General features: G+C 42.3%; 1 protein-coding gene across 1 annotated transcript in view; it reads left to right on the top strand.

Moving 5' to 3' along the window:
* Window positions 1-290: 290 nt before the first annotated feature.
* The window catches only part of PLD1 (phospholipase D1), an 84,889-nt gene continuing 58,279 nt past the window's right edge, over window positions 291-26,900 (top strand). The window contains exons 1-10 of the mRNA XM_018553759.1: window positions 291-459; window positions 3,008-3,144; window positions 5,252-5,397; window positions 5,473-5,578; window positions 7,484-7,549; window positions 9,250-9,308; window positions 11,508-11,600; window positions 11,868-12,020; window positions 14,472-14,621; window positions 17,932-18,015. Of these exons, the coding sequence (XP_018409261.1) occupies window positions 306-459; window positions 3,008-3,144; window positions 5,252-5,397; window positions 5,473-5,578; window positions 7,484-7,549; window positions 9,250-9,308; window positions 11,508-11,600; window positions 11,868-12,020; window positions 14,472-14,621; window positions 17,932-18,015 (1,148 nt within the window). The 5' untranslated portion in view covers window positions 291-305. The remainder of the gene's footprint in view (window positions 460-3,007; window positions 3,145-5,251; window positions 5,398-5,472; window positions 5,579-7,483; window positions 7,550-9,249; window positions 9,309-11,507; window positions 11,601-11,867; window positions 12,021-14,471; window positions 14,622-17,931; window positions 18,016-26,900) is intronic.

The raw sequence follows: 26,900 nt of genomic DNA on the forward strand, positions 1-26,900 counted from the left end.
GCCCTCAGGGTGACATATAGTCCAAGTGCTGGAAAGTGTTCCAATGCATTGCTGGGTCAGTACTTCCAAGTCAACATCAATACAAAAGGTGATGGACAGGCAAATGCTGCAGACACCATTTATTTAAGTCCCACATTTGTTTCCAGTTCAACCTCTTAAATGATTATATGGTTAACACGATATTCAGGTTCATAGTATATTTTTAATGCGGGTGCATTGATGCTGCTTAAACATGCTAAATTCCTTCCATTTATCATTGATTAAATATTGTAATTTGTGTTTTTCCACTAGGCCCCTGTGTTATCATGTCTCTGAAACCAGAGCGAAAGATTGATTCATCTGCTCTGCAGAAGATTGCTGCAGACATGACCAACCTAATCGAGAACCTGGACACTAACGAGCTCCACTTTGATGGAGAGGAAGTAGATGCTGATATCATTAGTGACTCTAAAGTAAGCGGTAAGTGTTTCAACTTATCGTACAAAAACCACATTAATCTGTCATATTTAAGGTTTAGCAGTGCTTAAAATAGCTGTCATCATTAATAGAGTGAAGTGGATGATTAGTTCGTACCAACGTTTGATTACCCTAAGCACTGCTTGAATACATTACAATCCAAGTGCTCTCCAGTGTGACTAGAGTCTGCTCCTGCTGTGTTTGTTGACCAAGCCAAAAGTCTGTCCAGGGACATTCAAGCTTGCTGTAATTAGTCAAAATACTTGTGTATTCTGACGAATTGCTGTAAAGTAGCCACCACTCTAAGCTTACTCCCATGATGGACTACAAACCTCCCATTTAGTTTACTTATTTGTATTGAGATTGAAGTCTATCTGTCAGAGCACAATGAAAACCAGACAAGCAAAAGGTGCTAGTTAAAACATTTATTAAGAACAGTTTCCACAGGAGCAAGCAGAATCATAAACCGGAACAAGCCAAAGTCAGGAGCCGGAGTGGATAGTCGTTCAAGCCAGGTCAGGAACATGGAGATCAGCGTCGTCAGGAACAAGCCAGGAGCAGGAGCCAGAGGAGAACTTCAGCCAGGATCGGGTCATACACAGAATCAGGATACTCAGCGCAGCAGGAATGCACTAGCAGGAAGACCACGCAAGGACAAGATCAGACTGGACTGAGTGGTTTATATATAGTGAGTGGGGTGACATCATCACTCAGAGACAGGAAACTCCCATCTGACTCTTTCAGATGATGCTCTCCTATCTGACCATAAGAGGGAGCCCGGGAGTAGTGAGCAACGTTCCAGAGTCTGCTCAGGCAAAGAAGGAAACAGGTGAGTAAAATGGCAGCCACGCCAGAGCTGCAAACCAGTAAAGTCAGGGTGGAACCCTGACACAATCACAGGAGCAAGCTTGGGGCAGTGGCTACTTTGCAACACACACAGGGAACAAAAGTAGCCACCCTCCAGAAGGAAGGACGGTGTCAGCACCAAGTCAGAAGTGATTTGAGGATCTACTGCTGAATAATGTACAAATAAAGTACAGTTTTGTTAATGGTTAGGGTAATTAAATGCATTTTTAAGGTCTAATTCCTGAGCTTATTGCCACTTTAAATCTCAGATGGCGTATGCCACTTCCTGTATAGTTTAAAATTTCACTAATGCTGGGGAAGTGCTCTGACAGCAGGCTTTCGGCTCTCGTATACAGCAGCCATCCTGTTTGCCCCTCCTCCCCATGTCCATTTACAGATGACCATTCACAATATGAATTGTCCAAGCTATTGTATGTTCTGCCACTTTCTATGGATGCAAAAGCTGGGCAATGAGGAAGCAAGATGTGAAAAGCATGGAAGCTTTGAACTTTGGTGCTGGTGAAGCAATCTAGGAATATCCCAGACAGAAAAGAAAAGCAAAAAAATGGATCCTTCAACAAATCAAACTCAACCTATTAAGAAAGCCCAGATAACTAAAATGAAGCAGTCTTATTTTGGATATATTATGTGGAGAAGTAACTCACAGGGAAAGACAACAATGCATGAAAAAGTTGTGATGATTTTGGATTGAAAAAAAACACTATCCATGTGGTCGCCAGGAGCTAAAATTAAATGGGCGGTGCTTGAAGTATTGGGAGAGTAAAATATACGTTCCCAATTAGAGGTGCACCGAAATGAAAATTTCAAAACCGAAACCAAACCAAAATAAAAAAAGTCAGGCCGAAACAAAAAATGATTTTTATTTTAACTTTTTCAAATTTTTTCAAATATTTTATTTTTATTTAGTTTTTTTATAAAACCCTGCTGTGACAGTGTGGGCTGTCTCCGCCCACACACCGCTCTGCCGATCTGTGACAGGAGGCTGAGCGTTGTGGAGGAGAAATGCCGGCCGGTCACAGCGCTGTCCTCCTGCAGCGCTCGGGTGCCATATGACACTTTCTCTCCTCCCTGCTGGGCCATAGAGCAGCGCCCAGCGGGGAGGAGAGAACGAATGGATGCACTGCTGTATCGGCCAGAAAATTGCACTTTCGGCATTATGCCAAAATTGCCATTTTCGGCCGATATGTTTCGGCGGCCGATATATCGGTGCATCCCTATTCCCAATACTTTGAGCTGGCATAGGACACTGAAGCTGTCACACGCCAGCTCGATCTACAGAGAGGTGAGAGATTATGTAACCATTAATCGCTCAGCTAATGGTCACCTCTGCATGGGTTTCCCCCCTCTCCGTTCCTCCAACACTCATTGGAGGGACAGACAGGAGGTGGCAGGCATAGCTGACTCTGGAGAGGCAGAGCTAGCTTTCAATCAGGCAGTGTGGGGATCCCGACAATATTGTCACGATCCTTCCCAGCTGAAGTTCAGCTCTGCGCTGTCAGCATATAGCGAGCAATAACCCACTATATGCTGACTTTGGGTCACTGGAGTACATTAGCAAAGAAGCAGTATTCGTGCTCCCAGCTTCAGATATGCAGATGTGTTTAAGGGCTTCCTGATGGCAGTGATTTATCAGCATTAGTACTTTCATTTGCTTTTTTTTTTTAAAATCACTTTTTCTCCGTAGGTGTCTGGCTTCCTTTCTCTGCTATTTATAACACAAAGGGGTTTAAAGAACCTGATCTCCCAACATACTTGCCAGGATGTCCTATAAAAGTCAGGGTTCTAGAGGTAGAACGTTTTGCGTCTTCATCTTCATCAAAGGTGAGAACTATTAATACTTAATAAAGCACACAGCAGTATGAAAGTGTAATAATCCAGTGCAATCATCGTTGGCTCTTTACTAATTGCAATTATTGTTTCCATTTGTTATTGTTTTTTGTTCTGTCTACTCTTTTAAGCTGGCCATATACTATACGAATTTCAGTCGCTTCATCATGAAACGGCTGAACTTTGCACAGTGGGTGCTGCTTCCGACACTCTTCCGGCTGGCATCCCTCAATCAGGAGACAGTTGGAAAGTCTTTAGCTGAACGGAACATGCAGCCAATATGTTACAGGCTCCGTTCACGTAATCTGAAAGCAGCCGCAAGAAAAGAAGAGCTGAGGATAGGAACTGGGTGATTCCTACAAATAGTGGGAGGTAGGATATTGGGGCTAATGTAAAAGCATATGTGGCTTTGAATGTGCTTTTTAGGTTGTGTCACTACTAAGTACAGTTTTCAACTTTAATCAAATGAGTTCTCCCAACTTCCTTGTATTACTTGCCTGCCATTATAAGATACTTCAGATCCCTTTTTTGATTTTATCCTTTTTAGAAGCTTCACTGCTTTTTCATTATTATGACAATGTCTCAGTTACTGAGACTGGTTACCATGTGAGTAATACTGAAAGTACAAATTAATAAAAAGATCATGTATTGAATTTGTATAGCAAAATGTGTACACGGCGGTAATGAAATAAAATAGGAGATGGATACCTGCCTGTGCAAGTTGACTATGCGACTGAATCCAATGAATACTTTTGGATGCTTCATGAAATTTGCATCAAAGCCCAACTCCAGCCCAATATTTGTTTAACTTCTAGCCATCTGTTCATGGCCACACATGTAACAATAGGATTGCTTAATGCAGGGGTAGCCAAACTCCGGCCCTCCAGCTGTTGTGGAACTACAAATCTCATGATGCATCTCTCTCCAGGAGTCATGTCTGTGGCTGTGAGAATCTTGCAATGCCTCATGGGATTTGTACTTCCACCACAGCTGGAGGGTCAGAGTTTGGCTACCCCTGGTTTAATGTAACAGTAATTTTAATGATAGAATGTTATGTTTCTGAGGCGGTTTAAATAATGATTGCTTTCCACAAAAAATACAATTAAGGTTGATCGAATCTTCAAATGTACCAAGCTTCACTGGTACCTAGACAGGACTGCTCATTTCTGCATACACTGTATAATGTATAGCCAAAGGCCATGTAACTGAAGGTAAAAGAAAGAACATCGCACACTGGATAGTGCAGATAAATCACCTTTAATAAATGCAATGTGGCTACAATTGTACTTGTATATGATAGGTCTTACGAATGCTTTGTACAGGGGCAGGATTATGTCTCTATCTCTGGAGTCTAGACCCCGTATAATACAAGAAAGTATTTTGCTTGCTTTAGAAACTGCGGCTTCACATTGCATGCTATTATGGAGTCTATGATCTACCACATCTTTCTCCATCATTGACTCCCCCAACATATTACAAGGGAAGGCAACCCTCAGCGCATTTGAGGTCATATCAGCAGGTGTTGAACTCACTCACTGCAAAGCCAGCAGAAGGAAAGGTATACGCATAGATTGTAATGTTGAATGAGCTATAGGAAAATAACTTGTCTAAGAATCTAAAGCACTAAGTAGGGATCAGGATTTCAGCCTGGATAATGAGTATCTCCCTTGCCATATTTTGGGGCCCTGCCCCTTCATCAGAGCGCAATTGGTGCATTCCTGGACAAGTTGTTACTGCATTGTTTTTTTCATGCAGTTGTTACTGCATTGTTTTAACACTCCATGTGTTACCATGGGATGGGATTTGCTTTTCCTGTTATGTTCTGATCAAGTCCCCATTTCGGAAGTTCAATTGCCCATAACCAGTCTGGTTTCACCTTTTTTTTTTCTCCAATGCATGCTGGGAATTAGGAAATCTGGTTTGTTGCTAAGTGCTGCAGAGAGAATTCTGTCAGACAATCTCCTTTCTTGAAATCATTGTTATATATTAATAGTGTTTTGCTCTACTTTCCTCATCCTGCTCTTTTCATTAGCATTTCCTGTAAAAAGTAATTCAGAAATTACTTTTCAGTAATGTCTTGTTTATTGCCATTTTGTTTCAGACTTCAGTTATGAACATTTACACGATTGAGCTAACTCATGGGGAATTCACGTGGCAAGTCAAGAGGAAATATAAGCACTTTCAGGATCTCCACAGAGAACTCCTACGATATAAAGCTTTCATCCGCATCCCTATTCCCACTAGGAGGTAATGTCCTCATTGGCTCAGCTCTATGATTTGAATCTCTTGACCATGGCTGAGGCTAATAGTTTTTATTTACAGTCACACAGTAAGAAGACAGACTATAAGAAAAGGAGATGTTGGGTCCATGCCAAATCTCCCTCGGAATGCTGAGATTGTCAGAGAGGAGCAAGCTTCAAGCAGAAGGGTAATTTTATCTCAAGCTCACAGCTATTTCTAAAACTGTGGACTTTGTGAGAAGACATATTTTCCTTAAAGCTGCCTTTTATTTAACTCTAAAATGCAGACTTTCTTTTTTTCACATTTGTGTGATACTGTGAAGAATCCTAAAATACAAAAGAAATTGGCAGTCATTCAGGGAGGAGTGGTTTTCTTTTGCTGTTGTCATCCCCTCACACACACTCCAACACTGCACCATCATGCCCTTCCTTACTCTCCACTACTGCACCGATGTACACTTTTTTCACTGTCCACTGCTGCATTGATGTGCACTTCACTCTCCACCACTGTATCGACGTGCTCTACCTCACTGTCTGCCACTGCACCGACGCACATGCTCTTACTCTCTGCCACTGCACCCATATGCACCTCTTCACTCACTGCCACTGCACTGTCACACTCAACCACCTTCTCCACTGCTGCACTGATAATCATTTCTTCACTAACGAGCACTTCTTCACCTTTCACCACTGCACCAACATGCATTTCTTCACTCTCTGCCACTGAACTGGCATGCGCGTCTGCACTGGCCACCAGAGCACTGATGTGCACTTATGCTAGTTTGTTTGTTGTAGTTTATGCAGCCACATTGTTCTGCAGACGTCCAATCAGTGAAATGCGGTACCTCTTGCTCCGGGTGAGGCATTTTCCAGCTCCGCCCCCCCCCGGACGAAAGCCCGCCCCAACCCATCCCCAAGCTGGTGTAAAGGATTAACGGAGGAGACAGGGAGGAGCCTCCCTGTCCCTCACTTGCTCCTCACTGCTGAGGCGCTCCGTCCATGGGGAGGATTTGCCGATCTGAATGGAGAAAATGCTGTCAGCTTCAGATATAAAGCAGACAGCTTTTTCCTCCATAATTCTAGGTGAGGCTCTGCCTCCCCTGACCGCACGTCCCTGCGTCTAATAGGTGCTTCTCTGTAAATATGCAGCTTCTTATCACATGATTCTGTTCTGTCCAATGTCTTCCTGTCAAACTAGCTACACACATCGCAATTTGATAGTACAGTCTCTGTGCAATCTTAGATTAAGATTTACCAACAAATATGTAGTATGCGAACCACGCATTTAATTTGTATCCTTTGGGTAGGTTCTCCCACTACATGGTTATTGGTAGATCTAAAGGACAATCAAACGTGTGGCCAGCTTTACAGTGAAACAGTTTGGAGACAACAAGATGCCCAGCCTGGACATTAGCAGTCTTTGGAACTGATTTTCTTAAATTCCACATTACCCACGTTACACAGTTTATACAGGGGGTGTCTTGGTACATTCCTTGCAGGGCAGTCCGTGCCCCTTGTATATATTTTAAGTATTTAAGTATTTTCTTTTATGACAAGATTATTTAATAATATATATATATATTATTGGTGGTGGTCAGCGTTTGTTGTTCATGTTGGTTGCATTGGTTTTTGAGGGTAGCATAATTAGTTGGTTTGTGTTCTTGCCTTGCAGCATTGAGAGTGATAGGATCATATGCCAGCAGGGACATGAAATTTAGTTTGTTTCTGAAGTCTTCTGTAAATTGTATTTGACTATACAAGCACCAAAATATGAGTGGGATAGGGAAGTTACATTGTAATTTCTTTGTGGGCAGGGGCTAGCTCTATCTACTCTGCAAAGTGCTGCAGAATATGTCAGCATAGAGTGTGTGGAGGAGGGGGGCATGTTCAACTACAGAATACTGAAGAGGAATAATCTATATTGGAGTATGTCATACTTACAAAATATACATTTGTAAAATATTGCATCATTTCTTTGTGACCTTTTGTAGTGTAAGCCCTTTCTCTTCCTGATAAAGATACATCTATCTAAAGCCATCATTCAATTCTGGTATTCTAGGCTCATAGAAGATGTTTTACATTTTCTATTACAGAAACAACTTGAAGACTATGTAACCGCACTATTAAAGATGCCAATGTATAGAAATTATCATGCAACAGTAAGTAAAAAAAATTGGTTAATTTCAATGGTTTCCCAGCTTAAACAGTTTTACATACAGCTTACATTTATGTTTACCATGTTATCAATATTTCGCTATTAAAACTGTCATACTGGTAGAAATCTACACTGGCTTTAGAGCTGCAAGTTGCACTCTATAAAAGTCATCATCAGGGTAGCAATCATGATTTCGCCTTACTGTATGAAGTGCGTCTTCCTGCCAAGGATTTGTCAGTCTCCCATCAGTCTTCAAGTGTTTGCAGTTTGCTATGAAAGGGCAAATCTAGGTGTAGAATGCAATAAATGTCAAACCTGCCAGATAAAAGAATGAACATCACCGGGCAGAAGTCTGTTTGGAATTTATGAGCTAATTTCCATAAATGTATTTAATAAATTCTACTTCTGGAGCAAACTGTGGCATCAGCAATCAGAACGCTCCTATAATTTGTAATTCAACATCTGCTGTGCAGCACAAATTGAGTTTGTAAATATCCTCAGGCTCTGTCTTATGAGTAAAAGTTGCTGTAAAGTAGGTTCTGGAATGTCCAAATATCGTTCATAAACACTACATAAATAAGTACTCCTTATTGGTTTTCTAGTATTAATAGCATTCTTTTCTTGGATGGTAAAGTACGTGCAAAAACTATTCATAGTGTTCTAAGGAATCCAGAACTCCCTTGTCTGAAACGAAAAGATTTATAGCTGTTACAATGCTATTATTTTCCTTATTGGTTTATATTAGACATGCTTGCATTTGTTTAAATACATTTATTTGCGCATCGTGGTTCTGCTATGAAGCACCTATATTCCGATTCTAAAGCTTAAACAGACTAAAGTATAATAACACACCCACATCCCTAATATGTGTTTTCAGAGAATGCCTGAAGCATTCCATGCTATGGGCAATCTGACACCCATTCACTGCGAATTTCGGCCGGCCTGTAAGGAAAAGGTGATCAAAGGAGCTGGCCGAAAAATCATCGTACCATCAGAGCCCGCTCTGTTTGGGTATTCTGAGAGCAGCCAATGGCCGTTGTCAGAATACAATGCAAGCAGCGGGATTCCTCGATCGACACACTGGCAGTGTTAATGGAGGAATCTGCTCTTTTTCTCTTTGAGCCCACGGGTTGAACGAGAAAAATAGAGCAGTGTATGGCCAGCCTAAGGTGATGTTTGGTGGATGATTGGACTGTACTGTCCTCTGTGTGTGTGTGTGTGTGTGTGTGTGTGTGTGTGTGTGTGTGTGTGTAAATGGCACCATTGGCACGCACAGCACTGTGAAGACTGCTTGAAGAGTGTTCTGAAGAATAATCATTTTTTTATGAGTGCATAGTTTTAATTCCGCGCCATTCATACACTCATTTTCGGAATAGCTTCAAATGGCATTAAAGGAATAGACTTTCTTATTAGGTCAGAGTGCGCCCAGTACTAGTTGGATCAATAAACTCCTAATGGCATATGAATGTTTTCTGCTCACTTACTGTTAGTCTTCAACAAAATGGCTGTTTGACACCTTTAGTCTTCAGAGGTGTGAGGTGAAAATGTTAGTAAATATCTCCCACAGGCAACCAAGGCTGAGATTTAAAACCCGTGTGAATCTCACTGAATATAATGGTGACAGTGTATTTAATATAATTTTCTGTATAGTTTTGTTACTCTGAAGAAAATACAGTTTGGAAAGCATTTCTTTTTAATTCCCAGAGAGAATTCATTGATGTGAATCAGCTGTCTTTCATCCATGATCTTGGACCCAAGGGCATGTAAGTTCCTATGATTAGTTTATACAGATATTTTTATAAAACATTGTTGCTTTTTCCATGGAAGTGGGGGAACATTTCTTGAAGATTTTCACTTGGGATTGGAGAGAGCATTTGATCAGTATTTACACAACCCACTAAAGTCATTGCAAAAGACTGCTGTCCTTTCTATTGCAATGTTAAAAATGCACGTTTTATTTATGCGTACAACTATTTGCATACAAGTGTGCGTATATTAAACAAATTAAGTTCATCTGGGAAACTTTGAAACTGTAATTTATTATATGACATCCCATAAAGTGCTTCTGGCACCTCCTATTTGCATATGTATAAAGAGCACATTTAAAGGAGAACTATGGGGTGAGTGAATTACCCCATAGTTAGAGCCGACGTGTGATACTGCAACTGTCACAGGTCAGCTCTATTGATCAGGAAGTGGGGCGAAAACATGCCGCCGCTCGCTCACTTCCCAATCATCTCCCTGCAGAGGGGTGACTGTCAGTCGCTGCTCCCCACGGTAATTCCCTCCCTCTGCTCTAACCAGCGGGATGGATCTCAACTGTATTGTCCTGGCTGCGGCGCTCTCAGCATATAGCGGGCAATTCTAAAGAGCATTATGGAATAAAAAGGTTATCCCATAGTTCTCTTTTAAAGGTCAGAACAATCTGACAGCTGACAAATGGCCACATGTACCGCCACCCCACTCACAGGTCCATTCACTTTCAGGCAATCCTTAGTCTGAAAGTAGCTTGTGCTGTCTAAGGAGAACGTAGCTTTGTAACACTGACAGAGCCATATTTTACTTGCTGTTCCCCTATATATTCCACGACTGTCTGAGGGTCAGTGTAAACAAGTCTGTTTCAGCATATTTAATGTAATAAGATACCCTTGGCTAAAGTAGGCCTGTGTAGATTAAAATATGGGAACCTAGTATGTCACTGACCTGGAATAATGCCTTTAAGGAGTTTGGGCTGCCTACTGGCAAACCTACACCCAATTCATCCTTAGCGATATTTGCTGCAAGATGGAGGCTCTCATAGAATAGAGTTCCTACACTATTCAGAGGGGCCTTGATGAGGCAGTGTGGCTTTTAATATTTTGCAAAGGTTGTACAACTAAAACCTTTGTTTTTAACCTTAATAGTGTATTTTTTGGCTGATGAGCGTGCTGGTAAACTTTTACTTTTGACCTGGAATAATAACGCATCCAGCAAAGTCTGAGAATTTTGACCTGCCATCCTACAGGCTGGTTTCATATTGGTGACTTAGCATTGAAGCCAGAATCAGGAAGGATGACACTGCACCCTTAAGTATTTCTATCCTAACAGGTTCTCTATAAGAATACAACTCGCAGATCACTGACATTTTATAAATGCACTTGACTTGTGGTGTAGGATCACAGATGTAGGAAAAATAGAAAATCTGCTCTTGCGCCCCATTCACACCAGAGTTTTGGCTCTGATTTTGGTGTGAATGCAACCTAAAGGATCCTGCTTTTAAGGCTTATGGTTTCAGAATTTCCATACCTTGTGACAGCAACCTTAAATGAAAGGAGTATACTGTATATACTCGAGTATAAGCCGTCCCGAATATAAGCCGAGGTACCTAATTTTACCACAAAAAACTGGGGGAAAAATTCGTAATAGGGAGAACTGTAGTATTTCCTTGCTAGGATAGTGATAGCACATGTTCTCCACATTGGAGTTTGGGCTTTGTGTTTGTAGGTGCTCTCTGTGTACTCTGCAAGAGGGGGAGTAGGTTAGTAAATGGCACTTTACCTGTTTATTTGAACAAATTTTGGTGCTAGTAAAACATTCTACATTCCAGAGAACTTAAGCCCAAAGTAAATCAGTCAAATTTACTGTAACTTCTGATTTGTGCAAATGGATTAGTTCATCCCTAATACTGATATCTTATCTTGGGTCCCTAGTCAGTTATACCCTTAATTTGCAATAAGGGTTCCATAATTGATAACGTAATGTAGAGTAACCTTAGTATGCTATTCAGTTCATGCACATAAAGCATTATAAAATAAAATTCTAGGAGGCGAAGACAGACCATCCTTGATGCTTCATCGGGGTAAAGAACAAAACAATAAAAACAGTGCAAGATCTTATTTGTGTTTTGGGCCATGCTGTTTACATATGATCGTTTACAATGATTTGATCTAGCAGATGCTTACATCCCTAATTCTGTTCTTTAGAGAAGGCATGATCCAGAAGAGATCTGGAGGTCACAGAATTCCAGGCTTAAATTGCTGCGGACAAGGAAGTGTTTGCTACCGATGGTCAAAAAGGTATTATAAGTTACATAGTTACATAGTATTTGAGGTTGAATAAAGACATAAGTCAATAAAGTGTGTGTGTGTGTCTTTCTTGTGTTATGGTGGTGGTGTGATCTTTATTCTGACTGCCATGGTTTACATCAGTACCCAATTTACATCCACAACATGAAAATGCTCAAAGTTGCCTTTCATAACATTTTAATATTTTGCTTTGTTTTGTGAGATTTTTATCTAGCCAGTTAGCAGTGAGATTGTAAATAGCTTATTTGTATTCTCCAGGTGGCTGGTTGTGAAGGACTCTTTCCTTTTGTACATGAAGACAGACACTGGTGCTATTTCCTTTGTTCTTTTGGTTGATAAGGAGTTTACCATAAAAATTGGAAAGAAAGACACTGAGACCCAGTATGGATTGCGGATAGACAATCTTTCCAGGTGAGCTTCACGTGTTTGATTTTGCACTATAATCCTAATTCTTGAACAAGCTAGACACAGCTATACAAAATACATTTTAGGACCTAGGCCAATCAATCTTTGTAGTAGGAAGAAAGTTCATTTATTAACAACATATTGTATGTGTGCAACATGTTGATGCTGAAAACTGTAACTTATTTCAACATGGAGTATTCCATGTCAACCAGAATCCATCTTTAATTAATTTAGAGCAGGTTATCTGTGAATGGTTGGTTACATTGGGTTACATCAATTAGCACTTTATTTATGGCCTGTTAAATAAAGGCCTTGAGAGTGACGTGAGCTTTTGATGCAAACACATTATTTATGTGATTTGCTATAATACTTCATATTTCTTTACTACATATAACAACTAATTTTAGAATCCTGGCACAATTCTGAATGTACCCAGGATGCAGCTGTAGCTCTTGGAAGTAATTGCTAGAGCCCATCATGATTCCTTGAGGCAATGCTTAATTATTAAGCAGGCTTTTTTTTTTTTAAGCATACATTATTTTTTTCTTAAACAGGCAGGTATAAAGGAATGGCTGTGATATAGTGCACATACTGTGATAGCTTGGATGGAATTATGTGTATGCCACCAAATAGTTTCTTAGAGTGTAATTCCTTTGTTGAAAAAAAAAAAACCCCTCTGGGTGATTGTACATTGCAAGGGTTTTAGCAAACTTTGTTGCAGAGTCCTACCTTTTTCCTGTTTAGAAGTAATATAAATCAGTCGGGAAAACACATGGCGAAACAAACTTCCAAGGATCTGTGTTCATTATAATCCCGTGATCAAGTTTCAGTGTTCTAATGAGCAAAGCTGCAGAGTTGGCATCTCCCCTTATGGGGGATCTCATCAAAAATGAAATGCCTGCTGCAGGGGATGCCTATAAAATGTACTAGTGAAGACCTCTGAGAAAATCCATGAGTCAATCCTTTAAGCAAAAATTGAAGTTTTGAAGGCATTCGGTACACCTCCAGGTTGCCATTTACATTGACTATTTTGGCAGGTTTCGAAAATTACAGCAACTGCAGATTGAAATGGAAACCTATTTTTAACAATATTAAATTACAAAATGAACTGTGTAGCAGTTTTGTTAATGCTATATTATTATTTTTTTAATTATGCTGGAACCAAAATGTTATCAACTTTAGCTTGCTGCACAATAAATGTATATAAAGCAATTCTAATATATATTCATGCAAATTGCCATTTGAATAGCCTAAAACATGGATCACTAAATGGTGGACTGTGCTGGGTTATGTCTGGCTGCGTGACAGAGGCCAGAACATCCACAGCCAGGCAGGCATAACCCAGCGCAGGTAACATCCAGTGATGTTATGTGCATGCCTCACCCTGAGCGTTAGAGAAGGACGGAAGAATACCTTCTTCAATACAGACTGGCAGCCTGCCCTGCCTGCCGGCTTCTGTCATCTGCCATCTGCATGCCGAGGAAAGATACAGGGGCACTCTGATGAGGACAGCCCAAGAAAATGTTTGCCCAGGGTCCAATCAATATTAAAGACAGCCCTACATTCAGCTATATACATATATGTGTGCATGTAACCATTATAGTTTTCCTCTAAACGAAAGAGAAGCTAGATAACTATAACAAACTAGAGTTGATTTTGAAGTATAGGTCCATCTTAAAGTGACATTAAACCCTCAGATTTTTTAACATAAACCAATACTGTAATGTGTGCCTTACTGTAATCCATGGTAGTTTCCCTTCTCTTTGCTGCTCTTCCTTTTAAATCCTCATGTCTTCTCATGCTTGGGGAGAACTTCCCTTTGCAGCTGAGTGCCTCTTCCTGTAGTGCTGGCTCAGGTTGCAAACCTACACACAGACACCATGTATCCATTTCAGAGACAAGGCAGTCTGCTGCAAAACAGAAGTTCTGCCCAGCATGAGAACAGATACAGATTTAAAAGGAAGAGCAGCAAAGAGAAGGGAAACTACCATGGATTACAGTAAGGCACACATTACAGTATTGTTTTATGTTAAACAATCTGAGGGTTTAATGTCACTTTAAGTGAAACAGTTTTAACTGGAACTCTAAGCAAACGATAAAATACTGAGCTAAAATGCATATATGTAAATCCTTACCTGTTAAAAGATTGGAAATTGTGACCAGCACATCTGTCACCTTCCATAACAAGCTTTACAGTCTGCTTTTTAGTCAAAAAATCAACAGTGAGCTGGCATTTGTCACATGAAAGCCACAAAGCTTAAACAAGAAATAGTTGTGTCACCTGTCTGGCTATGCAGCATGACAGAAGAGTATCACAAGACGGCATAACAAATTCTTTGCCAGTTAAAGCTGGCAAAGAATTTGTTATGTCGTCTTGTAATACAACTGGATATCTGTTTGCCTGGAGTTCCACTTTATGAAGAAACTCATCACACTTGAAACATTCTTGTTTTGTAGATCTTTAATCCTGAAATGTAACAGCTACAGACATGCCCGATGGTGGGGACAGGCTATTGAAGAATTTGTTGGGAAGCATGGTAAAAACTTCCTTACGGCTCACAGATTTGGTTCATATGCTGCCATCCAGAAAAACACACTCTGCAAATGGTATGTACCGATCTAATCATTGACTTGTGTATGCTAGATAATCTTATCTACAGATCTGATGCTTATGGGAGCATTATATATTCATGGAAGTTGTGTGGACAGGGTTGTATGGTAAACCTATAGAGGCTTCTTAGACCAAGAATGTCTCAGTCATCTGTTAGAGTACATGTAGTGTGCAAATGAATAGGGAGAAGGAGGCTGAGATACCAGAACATGTTATGCAAACAAATGTGTTCTTTTACATTTACTGAAATTCTCTAACTCACGCGCTCTCTTGCCCTCTCTCTCCCACTCTCACTCTCTCACTCTCCCCCTCTTTCCTTTTCTCACTCTCCCCCTCTCTTCCCCCTCTCTCTCCCCCTCTCTCCCCTACTCTCGCCCTTGCCAGCCCTCGCCCACTCTCGCCCTTGCCCACTCTCGCCCTTGCCTCCTCTCGCCCTCTCTCACTCTCTCACTCTCCCACTCTCTCACTCTCTCACTCTCGCCCTCTCCCACTCTCTCGCCCTCTCCCACTCTCGCCCTCTCTCAAAGGTTAGCGTACTTTAGAGCCTGTATTGATGGCCTTTTGTTTGCCCCAAACGGGTTTTACATATCCGCACAAGCCTTGGTAATGCAAAACCTGCTTGAAGCAGGTCAAAAGCACCTGTCAAATTCTGAATGACCTCAGAAGCATCTCAAACCAACGCCATTGATGCAAGGCCAAAGCCCGGCCACACAGTGTATGGGTGACCACTTATGGAGAAGTAGGTTGGTATAAACTTTCCTATGCACTGCTGTGATTTTTCGTCTTGACCCAGCCACTGTTATATAAGCTGCATTTACAGGGAAGAAGCCATACCTCTTTCTGCAGAAAAAAGGACATTTTGTAGAAAATCTGTATATGACAAGTGCATAGGAGGCTTACTCATTATTGCTCTGGAATTAACCCCTATAAGGCCTGCCAATTGCAAACCTTGTTTAATTCTGTTGCATTTTGTAAATTGTCGTTGATAGCCACCCTTAGTGCTCATACTGATGGGTTTTGTTTCCCTATATTTGACATGCATTTGAAACGCATGCTACACTACTCAGCAAAACCCCATTAATCTTAAACTGTTTAGTTCACATGGCAGTTCAGAGACTGTGTTTTGTGTTATGCATTTTTTGGATGCAACATGTTCTATTGAGGTGTGTTTGAACTGCAGACAAAGCAGGTCAAATGCAACCTGTTCTTGTTGATTGCTGTATTTGTCATTCAAGCAGATGGATTGGCATTTGAATAGCAAACACAGCATTTCAAAAGAATGCCGGTTGACATAAGCCCTCAGCAAAGCTTTTTGTACGTCATAGTTTAAGCGAAGCTGTTAAAACACATATAGGGTGCCGTTGTACGATCTCTTGGATCAATTTAAAGGAGAACTAAGAGGTGAGTGCTTTTCACCCACCTCATAGTTCTAGCCGACCCGTGACAATGTAACTGTCACAGGTCAGCTCAGTAGATCGGGAAGTGAGCGATCACATACCGGCGTTCGCTCACCTCTCGATCCTGTCACGACTCTATGCCGTGACAGGGGAGGGGCTGGATTCCCCCTCCCCGCTCCGATCCGCTAGCGCTGACTGGCGGAACGGATGGGGGAGGGGGCGGGTACAGCTGGCTCTGCCTCTACATAGGCAGAGCCAGCTGTCAGTCACGCAGCTGGGCGGATCCCGGCACAATTGTCGGGATCCGCTTCAGCTGCGGCGTCTCAGCTGCTCGCGGTTTACTGCGGTGTCTCAGTATACCGTGAGCTACAGCTCGCGGTATACTGAGCCTAGGGTGACGGGAGGACGCTACTTTGTGTCCTCCCGTTACCCTAAGGAGAACTATGGGGAAAAGCCTTAACCCCATAGTTCTCCTTTATTAGTTTCAATACAGATATCCTGAACAAGTATGAAAAACAGGACTTCTGACTTAATTTGCTGCATAGTTGCTTGGCATTGGGGATTTAAAGCCTAATGCCAGTGCAACAAAACTCCCTTTGCAGTGAGGCTGCCCTGGTCCTTCAAGGGTTCACTGCTTATTTAAGTCTAGGGTATTGGGTAAAGCTGTTTTACTTGCCTTACACCCGCTCTCTTGGCAGTTGGTGCTCACCTCTCTCCATTCATCTGCATTTTCTGTACTGTCTGTTGGTGTCATTGCATGTAATGCAGAGCTATGGATTCTGCCTTGTACTTGATGACATCACCATAAGGGAAAGAGGCTGCAGGCGCGGATCTTGCAGCCTGTATGGAAACTGCTGGAGTTGGGCAGGGCAAATTTAAAGTCCTTTTTCGCAAGTACCCTAGACCCAAATTACCAGTTAACAGTTTTAGTGCTGGGACAACCCTACTGCAAGGGGAGGTGTTTTTTTTCAGAATTCAGCTTAAAAGTATTAAAGCCTTTGCATTAGCCTAGCAGCTAGGCAGCTAACATTTTTAGAAGAGACCAGCAGTTGCAGCTGCCAAATTTCTCTATTGCATATTTTTTTTTTAGATTACTGTTGGGTAACACTCACAGCATATCCTTTATCTTTTAAGGGTCAAGCCAAGGCTGTGTTTCAGTCATAGTTAGGAGCAGTCAGGCTTTACCACCTGGTGGTTTTTTACATCACTCATTCTGTTGCATCAGGAGTCTCACTCTACCGGCAGTATAGTTCATATTGCAAAACAAACAACAAATCCAACTGGAATTTAAATAACTACTGCATCTGGTGGTAGAACTGAGAGGGGCAAAAAAACATCTCCACCGAAGTCCATAGAGCTGTAAGAAGCAAGTTGATGGTTTAAAATGCTAGCACGTCTTACCAAGTGTTTGATGCCACTTTTAAAATGTCTTGGGCTACAGGACAATTTGACCTTCTGTTGTGAATAATCAGTATTCCAATAACTCCTTTTTCATTTTACAATTACTAAAGTCCATTTCCAATTGATTCCAGCATAGTTAAATGCTGCGTGTAATTTGGCATTAAATGAATATTAACTTCATTGCCTTCAAGTTTAACCACTGTAAGACATTTCTAATGACACCAAATCTCTTTTATTTCCCGTGATGGCTTCACTTGCAATTCGGCAAATAATTAATCATCTGTAAATCACAGCGCTTGTAACAGGTTATTTCAGCAAAAGTTATAGTCACAATTTGCATTCTTATTGCAACATTTTATTATCAGCAAGACGAGATATGACCCCTGTTATTGCAGAGTCACAAGGTGCCTCAATTATAGAGTGGGTTCACAAATGCCTGGAGGTGGGTTATTTTCGGTGACTAGTTTTGACCTTATTTAACACTCTATTACTTTGTTTTTTATGTTAGGTATGTCAATGCGAAGGGGTATTTTAATGATGTGGCAGATGCTATGGAAGCAGCGAAAGATGAAATTTTCATTACAGATTGGTGGTTAGTACTACTTTCTTTTTTTTTTTTTTCTTGTTTACAATATAAAAATAAACACCATTTGTCAATTTCCCTTCTCAGGATAAACAGTGTGAAAAATTGTTGTTTGTCTGCTTTGTTGTGGAAAAAAATAATCAAGGTTTTTCTTTCTTGCCTTTTGTGTTAAAGCCCAATTCCGGGAAAAAAATTATAATTTACACACTGCACTGGCAAGCGCGTTATGCGACTGAAGTGCTCCCCTCATCCCTGCCTGTACTCACCCATTCACAAAACACCTTGTATTTTTCTCTAAGAATACAAGGCATCTTGTGATTAGCGGAGGAGAAATATGTCATATCACTGTCCCCTGCTCTCCTCCTCCAGTAATAGAATACCTTGTATTCTTTGAGAAAAATACAAGGCATTTTGTGAATGGGCAAGTGAGAAGGAAAAGGGTGGATGTGACTTGAGCACTTCACTGCTCAAGTCGCATTTGGGGCCCATTCAAAGTTGTGACCTGCGCTCTGCCACACTGGATCAGTGCAAGACTCCACTAGGAAAATAATGGTTTTCTATGTGTCCCATTTACAACACAGCTCGGGTCTGATGGATGGAGTGCTATGTTGCGATGCATGCAAATATGCTCCATTTTATACCAGCACAAAGGATCCCACCACATGTCACGTGGTCCTGTGGACCACGCTGCAATGCAGGGTCCTAAATGAAGTGTATCCATTGTACACCACCAATAACGTTTAAAAAGAAAAAATGTAAACCGTGTAGTGGGTACACTACCAGAGCAGTCAAAGCACCAGGGGCTGACTGGCAACTTTTGCAAGTACAACCCAGAGGACCATGGTGCAGTGACTGAACCCCCCTTCGGCAGCTTAGTGAATAACCCCCTCAGTGATAAAGGAGTACTCTGTATGTCATGAGGGGGTAAAACTAAAAATGTACTATTTAGGGTGAAAAACAAATCTGCAGCTTAACTGCAGATAATCACCATAAGGGGTTAATTTTTATAGTGATCTACTTTATTTGATTTTGCTTTTTACATTTTAACATGTCTCTCGGTCAGTGCTGACGTAGCTTCGGCTGATCCTTCGGCTGCCTGAGCTCTTCGGTTCAGTAGAACCGAAGGCCTGCTGTACGTGCTATTAACTATAGCCCTACAGCTCCTGAAGCTGGCCGAGCGGCTCAGTCGAGCCGAAGGCATATGCTTCGGCTTGACTGAGCCGCAGTGAAACCCAAAGCGGGCCGAACGGCTGACCGTTGGCCAGCCGAAAGCCTCGCAACTGACAACTGGGCGGAGCCAGCTGTGATCTCACGGCTGGCTCCGGCCAGTTGCAGTGACAGCTCAGTGTCCCCCGGTTACCAAGTAACCAGGGGACGCTGATCTGCCATTACAATAAGAACTCTGCCAGCCGGCTCTTTCGCTCCCTCAGGGAATAGTTGTTGTCGGCTCCATCTTGACAGCAGCAGCGCCTCCCCTCCACTTCCTCCGGCTCCCCAGATCTGCTGTGTGGCTGCCTTTGAGTGTGGGCTCCTGACGAGAATGGCATACCCATATAAGCAGCAATCTCTATACACAATCTCGGGATACACAATCTGTGTGTAATGACAGTTCAGCGTCCCCTGGTTACCATGTAACCAGGGGACACAGATCTGTCATTACAATAAAGGAAGAAAGAGCAGACTCTGCAAAGTTCTCATTGTAATGACAGTTCAGCATCCCCTGGTTAGCTAGTTGTTATTCATTTCCCGGCCAATAGGAAACAGTTGGGCGGAGCTAGCTGTCACTGCTGGCGCCGCCCAATCGTTTTCTACTTTTTTTTTCTCCACTTTTCTATTCTGCTTGAAGAATAGCCGAGCCGAATGCCCCTATGAGAGTAGCCTGCTGGAGGTTCGGCTCAGCCGATCCAGAAGTTGGATCGGCTGAGTCGAACTCCTTCTGCTCTGCATGTTCGGCCGACCTGAAGCCAGCCGATGTATGGCTTTAATCTGCCATACAAGCCTGAAGTGAATAGCCGAACAGCGTTCGGCAGCTTTGTGAATAACCCTGACAGTACAGAGGTCAGGGTGTGACGCAGAGTACAGAGGTCAGGGTGTGACGCAGAGTACAGAGGTCAGGGTGTGACGCAGAGTGCAGAGGTCAGGGTGTGACGCACAGTGCAGAGGTCAGTATGCCGTGTAGAGGTCAGGGTGAGACGCACAGTGCGGCGGTCAGGGCGCGACGCACAGTGCGGCGGTCAGGGTGCGACGCACGGTGCGGAGATCAGGGTGCGACACACGGTGCGGAGGTCAGGGTGCGACGCACAGTGCGGAGGTCAGGGTGTGACGCACAGTAGAGGTCAGATGTCACACAGACAGTACAGGGACTTACTGAGATTTCTTGACTCAGGTGCTCTTCTCCTGGGGATGGTGGGGGGAACAGCGAGGTTGCCTGCCCGTTCGGCTTGTGGTGCCCGCTCTCTATGTCCCGCTCAGCCGAACTAAACAGCCGTCCAGTTGTAGCTCTGCAGTCTCCCTCTCACACCAATGGCAGCTGAGGTGGGCGGGGGAAACTGCTGTGGCCGCTGAGGAGCACGATCGTTAAATCGGGCACTGCCAAAAGCAGCCGAGCTGCTTCTTCGCTTCTCTCCGCCGCCGCAAGCACTTCATCTTTCCCCTCTTGGCCGCTCTGCTGCTGCTGCCGAGATGGGAGAGAAAAAGTGCTTGCGGCGGGGGCCATCTTCAAAGGCATCAGAGAGGCCCGGGGGGCAATTGCCACCCTGCCCCAGTCCACCCCTGCAAAGCACCCTAGCCCATGCAGTGAACTAGCCAATGTAGCTGAAGCGCAGCATTTCAGCAGATAGGCTAGTATGAACGGACCCTTCTATTTTGCATCAACTCTCCATACATAACATGCAGTTTTTTTGTGATAAACACATTCTTAAAAGTGTGCTCTGTTGCCATTTCTATAAGGGTATTTTGTCAGCATGCTTATATATTTATCAAATACAGATTGCAGCTGATGATATATCATTTTTAATCTGATTACATTTGTACATTCAGGCTTGCTCGCCTTGCTGCATTCTTTAAAACAAAAAAAAACAGCACTCTGCAGATTGATTGGTCAGAAGTTCGCAAAAGCACACAGAAATGCACTCTCAAGCTGGTCATAGACTAGTAGATTTCCCAACAAAAGATCTTTCTTTCCCACCCAATAATGCCATCAGGCACTTGACAAATGTCAAACGAAATTTCATTTTATTTTAACATTCGATTTTGGAATGAATGGAGTTTGCAGAATGAAAACCACATTCACTGTTAGAATTTCATCCGTTCAAGAAAAATGTTCTATCCTGTTCTTTCGACTTTTTCTGTCACTACGTTAAACATTAATTGTTGATTTGACCCCATCAACTAATAGAAAGTCAAAAGAAAGATCTTTTGTACAAAGGTTTGTTTGGAAATCTACCAGCGTATGGCCTGAGCACAAGCAAAAGGGACAAGGGAATTTATTTGAGAGTATTTGCATACACTCTAGCGTGTGAAGAGCAGTGAATTGAACCCTAATTAGTTTACCCAGTAGGTGACCTAGGCTAGTACCTAGGGCCCCACAAATTTAAGGATCTGGAGGCAGAGGAGACCTCAGCAATCTAATAATTGTACTGAAAGAAGTACAGAGGCTGCCATTGCTGGCCTCATTCTAAAAATGCTTGTTGCCTGGTGAGCTTTGCTCTCAATACTTTGTGAATAAGCATACATATGCTTGCTACTAAAGATTGTTGTGAATCGGTGACATAAAATTTCCAGCCTTCGCATTATCCTAACAGCCAGGTGCATTGCATTTTCAAAAATGCGTTCAGCAATAGTTGCTTACTTAATTTATTAGTACACTTAACCAACTGAGTTGATGTCCTTCCGTGGAACCTGATGTGTATCTTCATCATTGTACAAGGTTACCTTTAAATATGAAGGCATCTCTGTTCTCAAAGTTTTAGTGTGTTCTTAAAATAAGGTGTATAGGAAAGGATAGTTAACTTTTGAAAACACTTAATTTTTATCTCTATGAAATGAGAATGCAGACTGCAAATTGTTTTGTCTCGCTGTGCGAACAAATGCATATATTTACTTCCCACATTTTGGACTAGACAGCATCCCGGCAGCAGGAATGTTTAGATCAGTGCCTTGTGAAGCCCTGCACACTTTCCTAGAAGTGTGACATAAGATGGCAGCCTTTGGCATCTGTCCAGTTGACTCTAGTAAATATAGAGTCGGTATGTGCCAGGATCTTCAATGAGCCGTGTGACCCTAAGTGAAATGTAATAATCCTCTTTATGTCCTGTCCTGTAATAAAAACAGCAGCAGGATTTAAATCTAATGTATGTCTGCAGTAAATCTAGGTTTAGTAACAGGTTTAATGTAGAGTTGAGGAGAGATATTTGAACTCTGTCCCATATTAGAGTCACAGCTCCATCTCGTTTGCATTTTGCCAGTACTGACGAATTAGGTGAAGGAGCAGGTCTGAAAGACTGTAGTGTCTTTTTTAAAGCAGAGGTTGCAGAAAAAAACGGATTGTGGAAAGTCAGGTGAGACTTGTCATCTTATTTCCAGCTTTATTCCTCCGCAGCTAATTTTACAAGCTTGTTGGAGCATTTCATTGCCATTTAAACCTTACTGTCATGCAGCCTGATCTCTTGGCACTGCCATGGAAACATGGATAAAAAATGAAGCAAAGCTTAAAGCTGAATTCTAGGTATATGCAAAGAAAAAAACTATTTGAAGCCCAACTCTGGGATAGAAAAAAGGAAAACCTTGCAGAAAAATAAGTCTAGGGGTTACGGAAGAGGCCACACATGCCGATCCTTGGTGTTCCAGGATGTAGTGGGTCCCTTAGTCTCATCACATACAATGCGGGGCTATTAGTCCTGCATTGTATGTGGAGTAGGGAAACTCTGGACTGGCCAGAAGTGCCTTGGGAGGCTTTGTGGGTCGCACAGATGAAGGGAGCCTACCGAAGCAAAGAATATAGTGGGTAATATAGCCTCTTCCTTTCTCCCCAAGACTTAACAAGTAATTAAACCTGTACATTGTTGCTGGGGGCTCCACTGCAGGAGTATTTATTTTCTCATGCCCAGGGTTTTATTTCTAGTGTATATAAAACAGTAATTAAATGTATGTTTAAATGCAGTTGGTATTCTTCTTCTTTTTCGTCTTCATATAAACTTACACAGTCACTCAGAGGGGTCTGGCAGTGTCGGCCTACCAGGTTTTATTGCATTGCACAATACTGTCCATCTGATGCATGGAACATCTTCCACATTACCAAGTCATCAGGCTAGGACCAGGAGGTGATGACACCCAATCTCTTAACTGGGATAAATTAAGCGGTGTTTATGCCGTGTTGCAGGGGTGTGTGCATCAATAAAATAGCTAAATAAAATCAGAAGTAAAAGTATGTTGCCATGTAAAATAGTTCTCATATATGGGTTTCAACTGTGTATTTAGTGGTTTGTCCAGAGTTCAGATTGGAATTTCTCACTTCACATATATAATAAAACCTTAGCTACTGAAAACCAAGCATCGGGTAAATAAGAGTTATGAATGTCAGTAGGTAAATGTGTCCTTTTGCAGCATTTGTTAAACTTTACAAAGCACAGAAGACCCTTCTTGAATGAAAGGTATTTACATGTCATCGCTTTCATCACAAATGAGGAAGTAAAAAGGATTTTCATAGCTCTGCCCTCTATCCTGAAATGAAGTATAAATAAGCCCCTTATTTTTTACATTGTGATGGAAATGATGACATTCTCTCAAGAACTCTGCTGTGCTTTGCACTGGTGTAGTGTAGGGCTTTTAGATTCCTTTTAAACCCATCTTACTATAACTGGATTAAAGGTTGTAATGATCATTATACATGTGAAAATTAAAGAATATCTGTGTTTTTGTATAGTTTAACTGACTTGCCTTCCCTCTGCTTGCACCACCCCAAAGTCTTTTACTCGCCTGTCCAAGCATGTGTGCACTGGGAGCTGCACAGGCACCATTGCAAAGTCCCCCACCCAGGCACCTGCTGCTTCTCTGCATGCACAGAAAAATCCCTTTTCATCCCTATAGAGAAGACCATCTATTATAAATAACAATGGTGAATGGTCTTTCTATAGGTATGAAAGGAACTGAACTAACATTATTTAATTTGTACACATCAAAGATTGGTGAATATAAAGCTGACCATACACTGCTTGAACGTCGACCGAGTCCTGCTGATTTAACTGAAAATTTAGCTGTGTGTGACCCTGTCAGCACCACTCTGCTTGACCAAAACATTAATTATTCAATTTTCTTATTTTGAAGAAGCTGGGTGGAAAATTGTTGGCCGTACAGTGACTGCAGTCATCATTCAGGTATTCCCACAGCAATGGGCATCGGCTTTCAGAATGCAATAGTCTGGGAGGGAAGGATCATCCATTTGTGTAGTTTAGCGTGGATGGACGGAGTCTCTTAGATTTTTTTTTTTATTCAGCCCGCAGGCTGAATGAAAAAATCTATTTGTGTATGGCCACCTTAAGACACTGGAAAAAAGAGTCAGTTGAAGGATAACTGTACACAAAATGAAAAACTCATGTTACTGATAGGACCAGTTTAAAATCTGAGTTTTTGCCATATGCTGCTAAACATTTTTCAGTTTCACTGTTTTTTTTTTCTTTTTTTCCCCCTCAATTATTCTCAGATACCCACACAATGCATCATGCACAGATGGCACACAAACAAAACATAGCATGCGTCAATGTTGTTTCTTTTGCAAATAATTAACCCCTTCATGACTGAGGCCCTTTTTTCCATTTTTGCACCCATGTTATATTCCACATTTTAGGCCTGAAAATGACGTAAAACCCCCCAACATTATATATTTTCTGAATGCCAAGACCCTATAGAATAAAATGGTGGTAGTTGAAAATTTTTATGTTGCGCAATATTAGCGCAACTCCTTATTAAACCCCAAAATTTAGTGACAAATTTAATTAAATGCCCCAAAACACAACAAATTACCCATTTTTTTAATGAAATATAAAAGATGAGGTTACAACGAGTAAAACGATACCCAACATGCCCAGTTTACAGATTGCGTGCGACCGTGAAACGGCGAAAAACTGCAGTACCCCAAAAAATCAATAAAAGACACTTTAAAAGCCCCCACAGGTCATCAATTTAGAGATACCCCAAAATACTGGCCCTAGAATTATTGCTCTCACTCCGGCGTGCGCGGCGATACCCAACATGTGTAGCGCGTTCGTCGTTTTCATGCGTAGGCGCACCCGACGCGTGTTTACGTGGCGACGCGCGTGCTCGCGGGGGCGGGGTACTTTTAAATTTTTTTTTATTATTATTAGATTTATTTTATTTCATTTTAATTTTAAAAAGTTTTTTTTTTTTTTTTTTACTTTACTTTGACTGCTATCACATGGGGGGGCTTGCAAGCCCCCCCATGTAATAGCAGATGGTGGTGACAGGTCCTCTTTAAGGTGATGCTGGGGGTCCAAAAGACCCTCAGTGTCACCTTTACACTGGAAATAAGCTATTGAAGTGCAGATCGCACTTCAATAGCTTATAGCTGGGCTGCAGGAGCCCAGAACTGACAGCCCAGGGACCGGAAGTGATGCAATCTGCATCGCTCCCGGTCCCATAGAACGGGGAGGGGATCGATGAACGGAAGTTCGTCGACCTCCTCCCCAGCTCCCCGCGGACACAAAGATCGCCGGTCCCGGGCCCGTAGGAGGGGCAACGGAGCCCGGGAAGCACGGCGGGGGTGTCCGGCGGGGGGGCGGCCCCTTCTTCGGGACGCAGAAGCGATCTGGCGACAGGTAAGTTGCCAGGATCGCTTCTGTTGTAAAGCCGACAGTCGGCTCTACAAGTTTAAACAGAGTCCCGGCGGCAAAAGTCGCCGGGAGTCTGTTTAAACAGCCCCGATGCTGGCGACGTACACTGTACGTCGTCAGTCACGAAGGGGTTAAAACAAAATTAAACAGGGTTTAATCTGTAAGGTGACATTTTGCTTTTTTTTTATGTTCATGAAGCTTTATGGTACTAGCGTAGACATAAACAAAGTAAGTAAGTCAGTAGTCACTACTATTAAATTAGACACTTTAATTAGTACACCATGATGACACCAAAGCATGTGAAATATTGCATGTATTAACTGACCCATAGCTCAACGTCCCTTTTATAGAGTAGAGTACTTTCATTTAGTGTAAAAAAACTGATTTCACCCACAGGGTAGGACTTGTTAAATGGAGCCTTCTCTATAGAAACACAGAGGATCAGTGAGATCACCCATCGCATGCATGACTGCGCTGGGGCAGGATTTCCAATAAAGGTGCACGTGTCTTTTAAACACAAAACAGGTAATTAACTGGTGATCTTTGGGATTCTATAACACTCTTGTAATCCCGAATTTCCATATTTTAAGAAGTGAACCTCATTCTTTGAATCCTTTTGTTGTAATTCAAAGCTTTATTGTGTTTAGGAATGTTTAGTATAAGCTTTAAGAAATTTTTGCTAGTTGAGCTTGGGTATTTACTAGACACCAAATTATTGGAAATGTTGCTATCACCATGGATAGTCATGAAAATCCATGCTGCACCGTAACTGCCTGTCAGGGACCCAGGGGGGCCGTTCCTTGTCGGGTTCGCAGGCACGGGCATCGGGCACAAGTAGCTCCTCCTCCTCCCCCTGGCAGGGCATCTGACGCTGGTGTGGCCAGTGCTCGTGCGCAGGTCGCGCGCCGGGTGCGCGTACGTGTGAGCGTAGTGCGCAGACGTGTGAGCGTAGTGCGCCTTCGCCATTCCAAGCCACAGGTGCTACTCAGGCTGGGGGAGGACTTCAGCCTTCACCACTTGTCCTCAGCCTTGTGATTGGACTCTGAC

Source organism: Nanorana parkeri, unplaced genomic scaffold, assembly GCF_000935625.1.
Source record: "Nanorana parkeri isolate BGI_ZX_2015 unplaced genomic scaffold, ASM93562v1 scaffold129, whole genome shotgun sequence".
Classification (NCBI taxonomy): domain Eukaryota; kingdom Metazoa; phylum Chordata; class Amphibia; order Anura; family Dicroglossidae; genus Nanorana; species Nanorana parkeri.